The sequence below is a fragment of the Neodiprion pinetum genome, chromosome 1 (genome assembly GCF_021155775.2).
Source record: "Neodiprion pinetum isolate iyNeoPine1 chromosome 1, iyNeoPine1.2, whole genome shotgun sequence".
Lineage (NCBI taxonomy): Eukaryota > Metazoa > Arthropoda > Insecta > Hymenoptera > Diprionidae > Neodiprion > Neodiprion pinetum.
The window spans coordinates 327236-339838 of NC_060232.1; the positions used below are offsets into that span (position 1 = coordinate 327236).

The window sequence follows — 12603 nt, forward strand, 5'->3', positions numbered from 1 at the left end:
AAAATTGTCTGACGATTCCCGATTCTTCAAATTTCTCTGACCACTAGAACACTCTGATACCCAAATGATTTAATAGTAATAATTTGGTTCGAATTTTAGAATCTGATGTTATGATGTATCTACAATTTGAGCAACAGAATGTCGAATTAACAAAAAGTGTTGAAGCAGTACGATAATTATTAGTGAGTTGTATAAAATTTTACGGCAAGTACACATCATGCGAATAATTTGGCATATGTTCCATACAATAATGATGTAACAGAAAAATGGCGGAACATTCAACACATCTCAGTTCACTTTACTTACTGTTACTGGAATGTACTCTATTTCGACCAGCTTGTGAAATAAATGATATAATGTGACATACATATAATAAGAAAGCTGATACGAAAGATTGAAGAAAAGTTGACGTTATACAATCTGGTGATGACAGTTGACAAAAGTGTAGATCGTTGGAACAATGAAGTCGAATTTTGTTGGATAATCTTTTTCTCTGACAATAAAAAATTATGTGTGGTGTTTGCAGGTACATAGTGAAGGAAAAGATTGATCCAAGCTCAAATAATATGTTAAAAAAGACAACTCTTGGCAAGCATCAAGTTATGCAAATAAAAACGATCTGCTTGCTATAGAGACCAGTTTCGACATACAAGCATAGCTCTTTTCAACAAAGCAACTTGGCGCATAGCACTTTTTGAATATTGTCCTTCGTCGTATCTTCAGGCACAATACACAACTAGTCTGGTTTTATTATCATAAGTGGCAATTCAAAAACGATCGTAGTCGCATATAGTATAGATATGTATATCACTTACTTGGTAACTATCTGGCAATGGATCGTGTCGGATGGTGAGTGTAATGAAATCACCAGGCCGCAGAAGTTCCATCACAGCTTCCTGGTGAGTAGCTTTTGTTACGTCTGTCCCATTTACTTTTAATATTCTATCACCCATTCTCAGCTTTCCAGAATTCGCAGCTATGCCATCAGGTACAACCTGAGAATTATCGTAACACATGTTTCAATAAATCATACAGTAGAGAGGAATGATTAATTGAAATTTTAAGCAGCTATTGATTAACGATGGGATAAATTCCCACGAAGGAATGCAAAAATGATTATGAATTGTCATCACATAGATGAGAATATGTCAATGTTTAGCGAGTGCTATCTTTCAATAACTTACGTGAGATATAAAAATTCCAGGCTCCTTAACTCCAAATGGTATACACGAATGGTCTGTTCCGCCAATAATACTGAATCCAAGAGATCCTTCCTTTACCAGCACGACATCCTAAACAGTTCTTTCTTAGTCAAGTACGTTAGATCGATGGCGGTTATTCGTATTATTATGTACACAAACAGGATTGATACATGTTTGACAGGGTTGTCGGCAAACTACGAAACAAGTCGATTTTGAACACAGTAGTGGCCAATTCTGGGATTAGGTACGGAAGGCGAGGATCAAAAGTTGCAGTAATTGAGGAATTCAGTGTAATAGGCAAAGGCTTTGACTTCGAAAAGAGACAAGCATCAGCGAGGAAAGTCTTCTCAGGGCTGAATCACTCACCATCTCCAATCACCCAAATTGTTCACAGACCCTAAAAGTTGCTAGCCAAAAAATTGAGTTAAAATTTAATTAATGACAGAAGCAAATGCGAACATTCATAACGTTGTACACATAGATGGATAAACTATTTTTAAAAATAGCATATATTGTGAGAATATAGACATCTGAGGCGAAAAACGTCTTTATTCGGTAAATGAAACAGCCCCTGATGAATTCGAAATAGGTAATTAATATAGACTGGAAGCATCCCTTTCCTAAGTATTCCGAAGATAGATAAAAGTATAGGGAGTAAATGAGCAATGCTACGATTTAATTTCAATATTGTAGACCATAGTTCTGAATAGGGCAACATTACTCGTGTCTATAAATTATAAGTGATAAAAGATAGGATCGTCTCTGCCGATAGTCTCATACGACGCAATTAAAATATTTGACGTTAATTTGGGTCCATCTTATAAATGTGCTAATAACCTGAATCTGTAGATGGCAAGAAATGGTGTTGTAAATTGAGGTACAGTTCAATGTAATTAGTTACGGAATAACTGATCGTGTAATGAGTGGTTGATTGAATCACCATTCCGAATGGGAATAACATTACAAAGAATATTCATATATTTCGAGATGCCGAAAAGATGCTTGTTCTAAAAGGAGACCCTCAGACCGACTAACAACCGATTTTCATGGACCGTTATGAAATGGTCACTGAGTTATAGCAAATTAGTATCGTACTACCTACAGTGAACCAAGCAATATTACTGTTACATTAATTCGTACAGGGATATAGAGATATCTTGCGAATTCTATCATAAAATGCAAACTGAAATTGAAAATGTTGAAGCAGCCAAATACACGGTGTTGGATATTCGCTAAAACTGAAAAAATTGCTAAAGCATGATGAAAGAAAAACATTACTGCTAAACTAAAAGAGAGATCGAGTTGAAAACGCAGTTTCCAAACTACTATCCACTAAGGCTACAGTTCAGTAAGGTTCAGTTATAGAAACCTGGCTCGTTGCTGAAACATTAGAATTTATTACCGCATTATAGGGCCCCTGGTAGGTCTCGACAATTTCAACATACTTTATGTAACTGCACCTAGAACCATGTAAATCCATATGCCTCTATCGTACTGCGAGAATTGCTATCACCTCGTCAAATGTATGTAATTCTGGAGATCTCCTTGCGAGAAATTGAATTGGCCTTGCCTGTCTTACAGCATTTATCAATGACAGACATTGGGGTTTAATATCTGATATGCTTTTTACAGCAGTAGTTTCGTGTGAGTTTTCATTTTTGAACAAAATCTGATAATTCTTAGATAATACAATAACACTTACCTACTTTCATACCAGAATATAGGCCTCTAAGTTTCGATGGATTGAGCATCGACCCATACAATCATCAAAAATGATTTACAGTTAATGAAATATAATAATATCAATATATGAAATATTTTCTTTTCAATATCGTTCTACGGTCACATCAAAGGTCTAAATACAACCATTTCTACACAAGGTATCCGAATCTATGGAATTATATCATAATTCTCACCTAGCTGGTGATAAAGTGATGGACGCACAATTAATAATCCAATTTACAAGTATTGGTGCCCAATAATATTTTGCATAAGCATAGTAATTATGTCGAAAGTTAGAATACGTAGTTTGTTGACAAACTACTGTAACCATAATACTGTCGTTAAAGCTGATGGATTACGAAAATACGGAGTCTCTTACTTTACCCACCTCCCATATAACAAAGACGTGAGTGTGTGTTCGGTCGTTGTCACTTGCGATAGAGGGAGAAGGTCGTTAAGACATGCATCAAGCAAGGCTGTATTAGCAGGCCTTGGTACTAACAAAGTTTCACTGTTATTCCAATACTAAGTTTTACCAATATTATAGGTTGATTAATTTCTGACCAGTGTAGTGCTTGCCAAGTCTCTACACCTTGTGGGTATCGATACATTAATCTATTCTTGAAAGTAATCAACTCGTAAAACAGACACTTTCCATCCCCCTAAATAAAGATCTATGTAAAACTAAGTACACATTGAATAAAAGATAAAATTATTCAATGATGATTAAAAAATTACCAAGCCGTGTATGCCTGCTTTTTGCAGTAGTACATTTCTCAAAACAAGGCTTTCCTGGAATGTTCCTTTCTTCCCTACGGATATTTAATTCTTGAAATTGTTGCATAAAGAACTGGAAATTTGAAAACTATACAAATGAGATTGTATCACCTCAACTTACAAGACTAAAAAAATCGAACACTTATGCAGCTGTATTATTCGTACCACAAGCACAAAAAGTTGCGAATCTGCGACACAATTATCAAAATTGAATGAGAACTAATTACGTTTCAATGAATTTTTTTTATCACGAATAAAATTAAAGGCTAATCCGTAACCAATTTAAAGCACAAAAAAACTATTATGCAGTGAGGTCTATGTAATTCTAATGTATGTCATCTATTTTTATGTAAAACACCATAGTAACATGCATGTGTTGGATTTTGTCATTAATCTTCCCAAAATTGTACAAATGAAGGTTTTGCATGCATTAACATGCTTGACAAAGGAGCCGGTGTAAAAGCTGAAGTCAATCTTCGTTACTATTGTGTATTGTATACCGCTGTAACATACGTGAAATCAGAAGTACCAAGTGTCATATCCTTTTGATCCCATCATCAATTTAATTAATATGTGATCATTCCTTAGTAACATGTAGGGGACCATTATTTGAAAAATTGATTCAATAAATATTGTAGAACGCTGACGATCACCAACTCTTAAAAATTGCTGCAAAAATTCCCACACTATCGCCGATCTTCCTGATATTTGCATTTTTTTCTTGACTTTCACAATTATATTAGTGTATTGAACTACTATGAACTACTATAAGTTTCATTTGCATATGAGAAATAGAACAAGAATTTATATCGTCAACGGTTTGTGTTAGACCGGCGTTAAAATCATATGAAGTGTGCCTTGCGGGATTGTGACTCATACAATTATATCATACACATAAGTAGTAAGTGCATCTGCTATGGAGATAATGTGAAAACTGCATGCTGTGAGCAAAGAGGCACATACCTCAATGATGACTGGGTGAACCAGCTCGTTGTCGGTGACTCTAGTGACCACTGTTTCAGTAAGGGTGCTCTTTGTGATGGTCTCGGTAACTTTGCCAATGGTGGTTGGCGCCGGGGGGAAGTTAATATCCCTTGGGAGATTATCGGGTTGCTTGATAGTCACTGTGACGACAGGGCCCTGGTGGGAGTCTGGTGAGGGCGAGGATGTCGGAGGTCGTAGGAAATGAGCAGGGATCATGGCCTGAAATTCCTCGTTGGTGATTGGCTTCGGTACCTGTATATCCTCCTGTGGTGAAGCCGGCCTTGATTCTCGCTCTACAGATGGCGCGGGAACAACAACGGATGCTGTTTGAGAAACGCTATGCCGCGGAGCTGGCTGTGGTTGTGGTTGTGGTTGTGACTGTGGGTGTGGCTGGTTTACGTTATTAGCGCCAGACAACATTGCTGGTGTGGAATTTCTGAGAGGATTCACAGTTTCGGTAATTCCATTGACTTTAGAAGCTCCGTTCACAACCTCAGCGTTGGTAGGAGGAGGCGTTTTAGATGTTGGGCTTTGCGTCAAGTTTTTATCCGCGTCCATAGAGCGGCGATACCCTGCATATCCCGGCCTATTCGCCATATAACTGTTGGCATTGTAAAGTCCCGTGTACGGGCGCGGTGTTCCGATGACTCGTGGAGATTTTTCTGACGGGGTCAACGGATTAGAAGGATTCGCCTGAGATAAGGGTATTTCGCGTTCAACTACTAGTCTAACGAATCTCTCCAGACCAGTAAGCATGCCTACAGCTTGTTCGTGCTTGGCACCAGTCATTTCGACTCCATTTATCTGCAAATTGAAATTTGTTCGTCAATTTCCACTCCACTTTATCATATATGGTTTCATTTTACGACTAAAAATAATTTGAAGAGATGAATTCAAATTTTACCGATATAACTTTGTCTCCAACCATCAATTTTCCATCCTTTTGTGCAACGCCTCCATCAGTAATTCTCGAGATGTATATTGCCTGCAAGAATCACCAGTGACATGTTAATGTTTAGCGAATTTAATCACGTTCCGACCAAGGCCTCGGAGTTTATGGATGCAATGTACGACTTACATCGGTATTATCTTTGAAAGGTGGAGAGCTTTTGCCACCAGCAATACTAAATCCCAGACCATTTTGGTCCCGAATGAGCGTAGTGTGCACTAATACAGTCATCATAGGCTCGCTGCTTGCTCTGGCATTTGGAATTGGATCAGGTATTTTTTTTATCTGCAGAAAATTTCAAAAGATCATTGATATCCAAATGCTTGGCATAATGTTTTAAACCGCAACAACAAGTTTCACTTTACACGAAATCAATCAAGTTGAAATAAGGATAATCCATAACACGAGAGATAATTTTACCTTCGGAGTATCGTGAGGTGTAAATTGGTTCTCTCCATTTTCAAGATGATGCGAGAGAGTAGACGATACATAAGATGTTGCACTAGGGGCTCGGCTAGTGCTCAAACTTGAACACACCGAATCTTTCCTTATTGACGTCTATAACAACACGAGGAATTAATAAAATATTATGTGTAAATAGAAGGATATCAAGATCTAAATATGTGATTTATATTTCATGTCCAAAGACCTAAAATTATTCTCCCACTGACGGCTGAGATTTAACTCAGTCATTTCCGACAAATTACAAGCTGTCAATGAAGTAATCCACCCACATGTTTGTATGCACATTGCAGCAAGTCAATGTATTAAGCACACGTGAATTACATACTTGCTCTGATGATGGAATTATTCTGGTGACCTCTCTGAGAACAACTAACACAAGAACACGGCCACACGCTTTTAAAACTTCCACAGCATCATAGTGATCCACGTTAACGACTGACACTCCATTAACAGCAATTACTTTATCTCCCACTCGGAGTCCAGCTAGTTCTGCGGGTCCTCCTGTAATATAATTATCATTGGGTGCTGCATCATCGGGTAAATTTCCAAATACATAAATAATTAATAAACTGTAGAGTTAACAGAGTTCCAAAAAACAAGGTAATTTTACCGAGAAGATCTCGTGAAAGGGACCCTTACAATCTACCAGCGGTGACTCCATGCATTGCATCAAGCACTGCCAGTTGACTCCTGTTTGACTGTGACAGGTATGTTTCGCAAGGTCCTCTCAGTAGAAGGATACATTTCATTTTTTGGTAAATTTGACCATGGTGTTAGAAAGTCTTGAAAGATGTGAGTTTAGTACAAATATGAATTAAGTTTACCCTCTGTTACTCGTGAAATAAAAATTCCTTCATCGTCCCCCTTGAACGGGGTCGATCCTATACCACCAGCTATGGATAGGCCAAGACCTCCCGTTGTTCTTTCTATGTGAATCTCATATTGTTCTTCACGCACTTCTATCGATGGCTCTGCATCTGATACTGTATCTGTAATAAGATCAATTCAGTAATTTTTGTGTGAGCCTAGCCCATAACACGTAGATTTCTATACTTCTAATCGTAAGTTATCACATGTCACACAAATTTAAACCATAATAGGAATATTTCGTCAAATCAAGATTGTAAATGGAAACGCAAGGAAGTAAAATAATAATAGCGAGAATGAAAAAACTTTACTGCAGTATCAGTGATCAGATTTGATAATATTATCTATGTAAATTGTAAATGATATGATTCCTTAAGATTCTCTAAGAATTTTACAATCTAGAGGCCTATTGGGCCAAAAAAATAGTCTATGCGAAAACTACTGGATCCACAGGAAATGTCTGACATTATAAATTGAGATGGTGCAAATAATTTTCCCGTGCATATGTAGAAAATTTTAATTACGTTTCTTCTTTTTCTTCAGTGTAAAAACTTTGTATCTTCGAGGCATATTAATGACTCGATAGTCCCAACTTTAAAACTTAACAACCACTCCCACAAATTAATAGCCAGAACCACTACACTATTGTCAGCGTTTCTTGCTAAATAGCCTACGCTCGTGCAGTGAAAGGAACGTAGTACGCTATTTTAAAGATGGATTAATCAGAGCTGATAAGGTTGTACACTGGCAGCTGATATGATATCACGCACCCCCCACCCATCATAAAAAAGGTGTACACAACACAGAATTATGTGAGTCCAAGATGAGATAACATTACGATTTCAGAGAAAGAGATAATTCACGAACATCTTGTCATGCCTCTTAGGATTAAGAAACGAACCCAAGAGTGCTGAAAGATATTCTCACTCACAAGACTATTGATACAGTTGTACAAATTGATATCTAAGAAAAAATTGTAAATAAAATTTCTATTAAATATGAAATATGCATGCATTATTCATAACATACCTGGACAGTGTTGGTCGTCTGTGGTGTCCATTGGAGGTAAGGGTGATACTGGAAGCTCATCACCTTTTTTCAATAATGCCTGATTGGACATACATTTATCTTTAGTAGTTGAATGACACTTTTAATGACCGAGCTGATGATTAATTCATTAATTAAGTAAAGGCAAGACTATGAATATCGATGGCCATACAAAATCTAACAGCTGACATCAAGTACCAAGCTGATGACGAGCTTACCTGTGCGATAATGGAAGCAACTTTGTCCTTATCGATTAACGTGTGAATTCGTTTATTTTTCAAATGATGGGGGGTATCTCGCCGATGCAGCCTGTTAGGTCTGCCTACTTCTCCCATACTTTCGTCGTTATTTGACCCTTCTGTTACTGAAAATTCAACGTGCCTTTGTACGTCTTCCTCGTCGGAATCGTCTTTAATTTTAGCATCGGGCAGCAGTCTCTCTATTTCTGCATCCTATACAATAGTTTAAAATAATTTAATGGCTGATTTTTTTGTATATTCAGATAATCTCTTTCTGACACAAATAAAGAAGTCCGTGATAATTTTGGTGGACAAATTCTCGCTTCAAAGATAGTAGCAGTCGTAAGAATGTCGTGTATTGCCATTCACCTGCAAGGTATTCTGGTCGGAAAGCTGTTGGGGCGGGACAGGCGATTGTTCGTTTGGTATAGGAACATCGCGAATGTCATCCAACGCTTCCAAAGCGGACACACTGTGTCCGAACTTGTCGACTTCAACGAAATTCTGTAAAGGCTGATTTTCCTGTTCAGCAGTTATAAAATTTTCCAATTCTGTACCTTTTGTTTGTTCCTCTGATTCTATTTTATCCAAACCAAAAGTTTGGGAAACATCCTAGTTGACAGAGAAATGAAGAATATTGAATTGCTGGTATGAAAAAATTTGTGTTACACTATCAACGATAGGTATAATCAATTTGCTTGTTTGCATTGGGTGTCAAGTTTTCTGTACAACCTGCTCCTCAGTTGATCCTGAGCGGCTTTCATTTTTGCCTTTACCAAACAGCTTGTGAGCCTTAGCCTTCAATTCCTTAGGATGAGGCGTGTTCTGACGTACAAATGGTGTCTGAAAAAAAGAATACAACTTCATTATTATAAAAAATGTACAACGAACATTTGCGAAAGCACGTAACAATATATTATAGAAAAGCGATAGCTGAGCCTTCAAGTGTAGAAGAATATTGCCCAAATTACACCACCGGCATTTTATTGAAAAAAGACGGAAAAAAAAAAAAAACAAACATCACACGCAACAGACATCTCTGGGCTTTTCCATCGGGTGGACCTGATAGTTATAGTATGAAATGTATGTATATAAATGAAATACATGGTTCTTTTAGAGATTTGCCAGTCAGATATGGGATTTAGCGGAACATTTCATCATATCTTTTGTAATGTCATGTTTGTAAACAGATTGCACATGAGTTTCAAGTCTCTAGTTTTTATTTAGTATACGTATAATTAAACATGAAGTGTCATTGGAGCGCCAATTGTGTAACTCGAGAAACTATTCGAAAATCTTACTAGTTGCAAAGCTAACGAAACTTGTTAATAAACCATACTAAATGTTGTTCAAGAAATTCGAACAGTTGAATCTGCTTGTCAAAAGTTTCAAAACAATACATGAAGAGCCGTCATTTTGTGAAAAAGACAAGTGGAGTGCAACATATTATTAAAACTCTGAAAAGCGGTGTGATATAGGCAACCCTCCTCTAAGCGAAATGTGAATAAAAATGAGACCTATTCAAAATACAATGGGGCCTCGTTAGGAGGCATCCAACTTAAACACAACTGATCGCAGTGCGGACCCAACCTAGCGTTCTCCTTCTACCACAGGATGCCTCACTCATACCAAGAACAAGGTCCGCCCAAGCGAGTCGTCGAGGAGTGAGGGATTCTCTCTATAGCAGGTCCTCCTGGGACAGCGGTGTTACAACAAGGCCCGATTGTGATTAGATACAGAAATTTGAAAAAATGATAGATAGAAGTAAGAAATGATATTCGTATACAACACAGTTTTGAATAAAGTAGATATTTGCATGTGTTGATAATTCTGTGGGTACAGCAAATGTGTCAGACTATTTCTTCTGCTCACCGATAGTTCTTCAAGGTGAAAATATGTGAATTGTACCAGATGTAAGTGGTGATCACAAGTAATACATCGAGTCTGTGAAATATCATATTTTGAATATTTTTGTAATATTTCGACGTATGTGAAAAGTATGAGTTTCTTTGCGTCAGGGTAAGAAATCACAGTTTACAGTTCCAGTGAATGTTGTACGTGTACGCAATCCCAATGCAGTGTAGAGTTACTGAAGAACAACTGCAGGAATTTGAATACAAATATAACCCTCTCTTGTAAGAACAACAGGATATTTGATAGCGAAAATACAATGATGAAAAAGACAAACAAGAATACGTTATTTTCTGTTTATTGAACTCGAATAATTTAGTTTCTAGTTTTAAGAAACACAAACTCCGATTAGGAAGTCAATCGAAGTATGAAGATGGAGTGAAAGTTAAAATTAAAGGCTTCCACTACGACTTGGAGAAAAACTGAACTTGTAATGATTTCTTCTTGATTATAGTAGTCTTTAATGATTCACTGTAGCATGGTTAATCAATTTCAACCACTTCAAAGCAGATAACGCATTAAGGTTCTGTTCAATCTTTAATACAAGAATAATGCTGTTTAAAATCGTTGCTTTGTCGCAATATTCATGAAACTTTAGGGCGATATCTTTGTAAAAATTAATAATCATAATAATGATGATAGATAGTTGTAGAGTAAATTCTTTTCAGTTACAGAAAAGAGAAACAAAACATAGTTCAGCCCCTCCTCGAGCAATATTGCGATAATATAAGTAGTCGATAACACTAGAAGACATTTCTGAGAATTCTTTTATCAAAAGTAAAAAATTATGATTGAAAAAATTTGACAGTTGTTTATACGTATCGCCGATGATTACATTTACTCAGGCTGTAAGACTAGATATGTTGTTAAGTAAAATTTCAAATAATATAAGTGTTTCATTTGACATAAGTAACAGTTTTCAGATTCAGTCAAAGTTTAAATAATATATTTACTAGAGAATATATGCACATGTATATTATATTTGGTTCCACAGTATGCCAAGTGTATTAAAAAGATTGATGATAAAATCATAGATTTGCAGGCACTACAAATAATAGACAGTCCTCCTGTTTGACATTGCAGTTACGTTTATCAAATGAACAGACTGACCAAGTCGGAACACTATTCAATAAAGATAAACAATAAAAATTGTAAAAACATATTTAAAAAATTTAAACGGAAAACGTATGTCAAGATACAAAGTAACGTGTGCATAGTGATGTACCTTCACTTGGTATATAAAACTACAAAGTACGAAAAGAGAGAATATTCATCATAGATTTCTGCAAGTCGTTTAAAATGTAAAAAATAATTATTTGATCCCTTACATACCACAATACACTTCCCAGAGTCAGAGCATGCTATAAGAATCAGTCTGTTGTAGGCAAAAAATCACCTTCATAGCCTGAAATAAAAATGAAAAGGAAAAGGTAGGGTCAGCACGTGTTGAGCTCACCTCCTTGTCAGTCTCTGGTGCTTCGTCTGTAAACTTGACGGAATGTGTACGTGAAGCCTCCCTTTCTTGCCAACCCTCGTCATCGCTGCTTCCCACTTCTCTCATTTCTTCTCCTACAATCGTATCTCGGATCCCGGTCAACGTACTTAACCTTCCTCTATCTGAAAAAGTCATACATACTATGAGAGATTCGAAAAAAAATAATCACAACAAAAATTATTTCAAATGTAAGATACACCAAACATTCGATTGTAGAAATCATGAAAAATTTCTACTATAAGAATCCAAAATAACTTACCATGTTGATTTTCGGGATGATATTCAAGCTGTGGCAAAAGAAAACATGTGAGTACTTCCTGTTCCGTTTCGTCATCAATGTCTGTCTGGAATGTCAGCATTGGCTGAGCCTGGTTTTCACTTAACCAAACTGCTTTTAAGTTTAAATTGATCAACGAGTATGGCAAGTACTGCAATCTGAAAAATAATATTATAAGTAACTGATTGGTGATTTCAGCAGGAATCTACATTTTCGTCAAATTTTTCATAATTTACTACGTACTTCACAAAGTAAGTAGACGTTATGTTAAAAAATAACTGAAGAGGTTGAATGCTATTACCTGTTACCGGACACGTCCAAGACATGGAGAGCTGTACATTTACCGACTTCATTCGGAAGATATTGCAATTTATTATCACGCAAGGAGAGGACGCCCAACTTCAGTAAATTGCCTGTTATCAAAAAAGTGGTAATTTTTAAAATTTGAGCCAAAAAATATTGCAAATGTATCCCTTAAAATTATAAATATAAGAACCTTAAGTAGTATTTACTTACCAATTTCTGTAGGAAGAAACTGAAGGCTGTTTCGATCCACATTCAAATTATTTAGGTTTAGTAGGTTTCCAATAGACGGCGGCAACTCCAAGAGGAAATTTTCCGTTAAAATAAGCTCCTGGAGATTTTCACAACTGAAACAATTAGAAGCG

The 12603-nt window shown here is 36.5% G+C and overlaps 1 protein-coding gene across 12 annotated transcripts in view; it reads right to left on the minus strand.

Moving 5' to 3' along the window:
• The window catches only part of scrib (scribble planar cell polarity protein), a 36054-nt gene that overhangs the window by 18803 nt on the left and 4648 nt on the right, over window positions 1–12603 (minus strand). For 8 of the 12 annotated variants that reach the window (XR_006882635.2, XR_011176337.1, XM_069133334.1 and 5 more), the window contains 18 exons: window positions 12452–12585; window positions 12237–12348; window positions 11918–12093; window positions 11620–11780; window positions 10125–10196; window positions 8985–9095; window positions 8622–8864; window positions 8232–8465; window positions 7996–8074; window positions 6924–7088; window positions 6425–6600; window positions 6055–6192; window positions 5764–5919; window positions 5590–5670; window positions 4665–5489; window positions 1185–1292; window positions 816–995; window positions 307–336 (listed from right to left, as the gene is read on the minus strand). Coding sequence is in view for 10 of the 12 variants with exons in the window: in XM_069133334.1 (XP_068989435.1) it covers window positions 307–336; window positions 816–995; window positions 1185–1292; window positions 4665–5489; window positions 5590–5670; window positions 5764–5919; window positions 6055–6192; window positions 6425–6600; window positions 6924–7088; window positions 7996–8074; window positions 8232–8465; window positions 8622–8864; window positions 8985–9095; window positions 10125–10196; window positions 11620–11780; window positions 11918–12093; window positions 12237–12348; window positions 12452–12585 (3181 nt within the window). In the remaining 2 variants the exon portion in view is untranslated. The remainder of the gene's footprint in view (window positions 1–306; window positions 337–815; window positions 996–1184; window positions 1293–4664; window positions 5490–5589; window positions 5671–5763; window positions 5920–6054; window positions 6193–6424; window positions 6601–6923; window positions 7089–7995; window positions 8075–8231; window positions 8466–8621; window positions 8865–8984; window positions 9096–10124; window positions 10197–11619; window positions 11781–11917; window positions 12094–12236; window positions 12349–12451; window positions 12586–12603) is intronic. The other 4 variants (XM_046621171.2, XM_046621148.1, XM_046621140.1 and 1 more) reach the window with 4 other exon arrangements.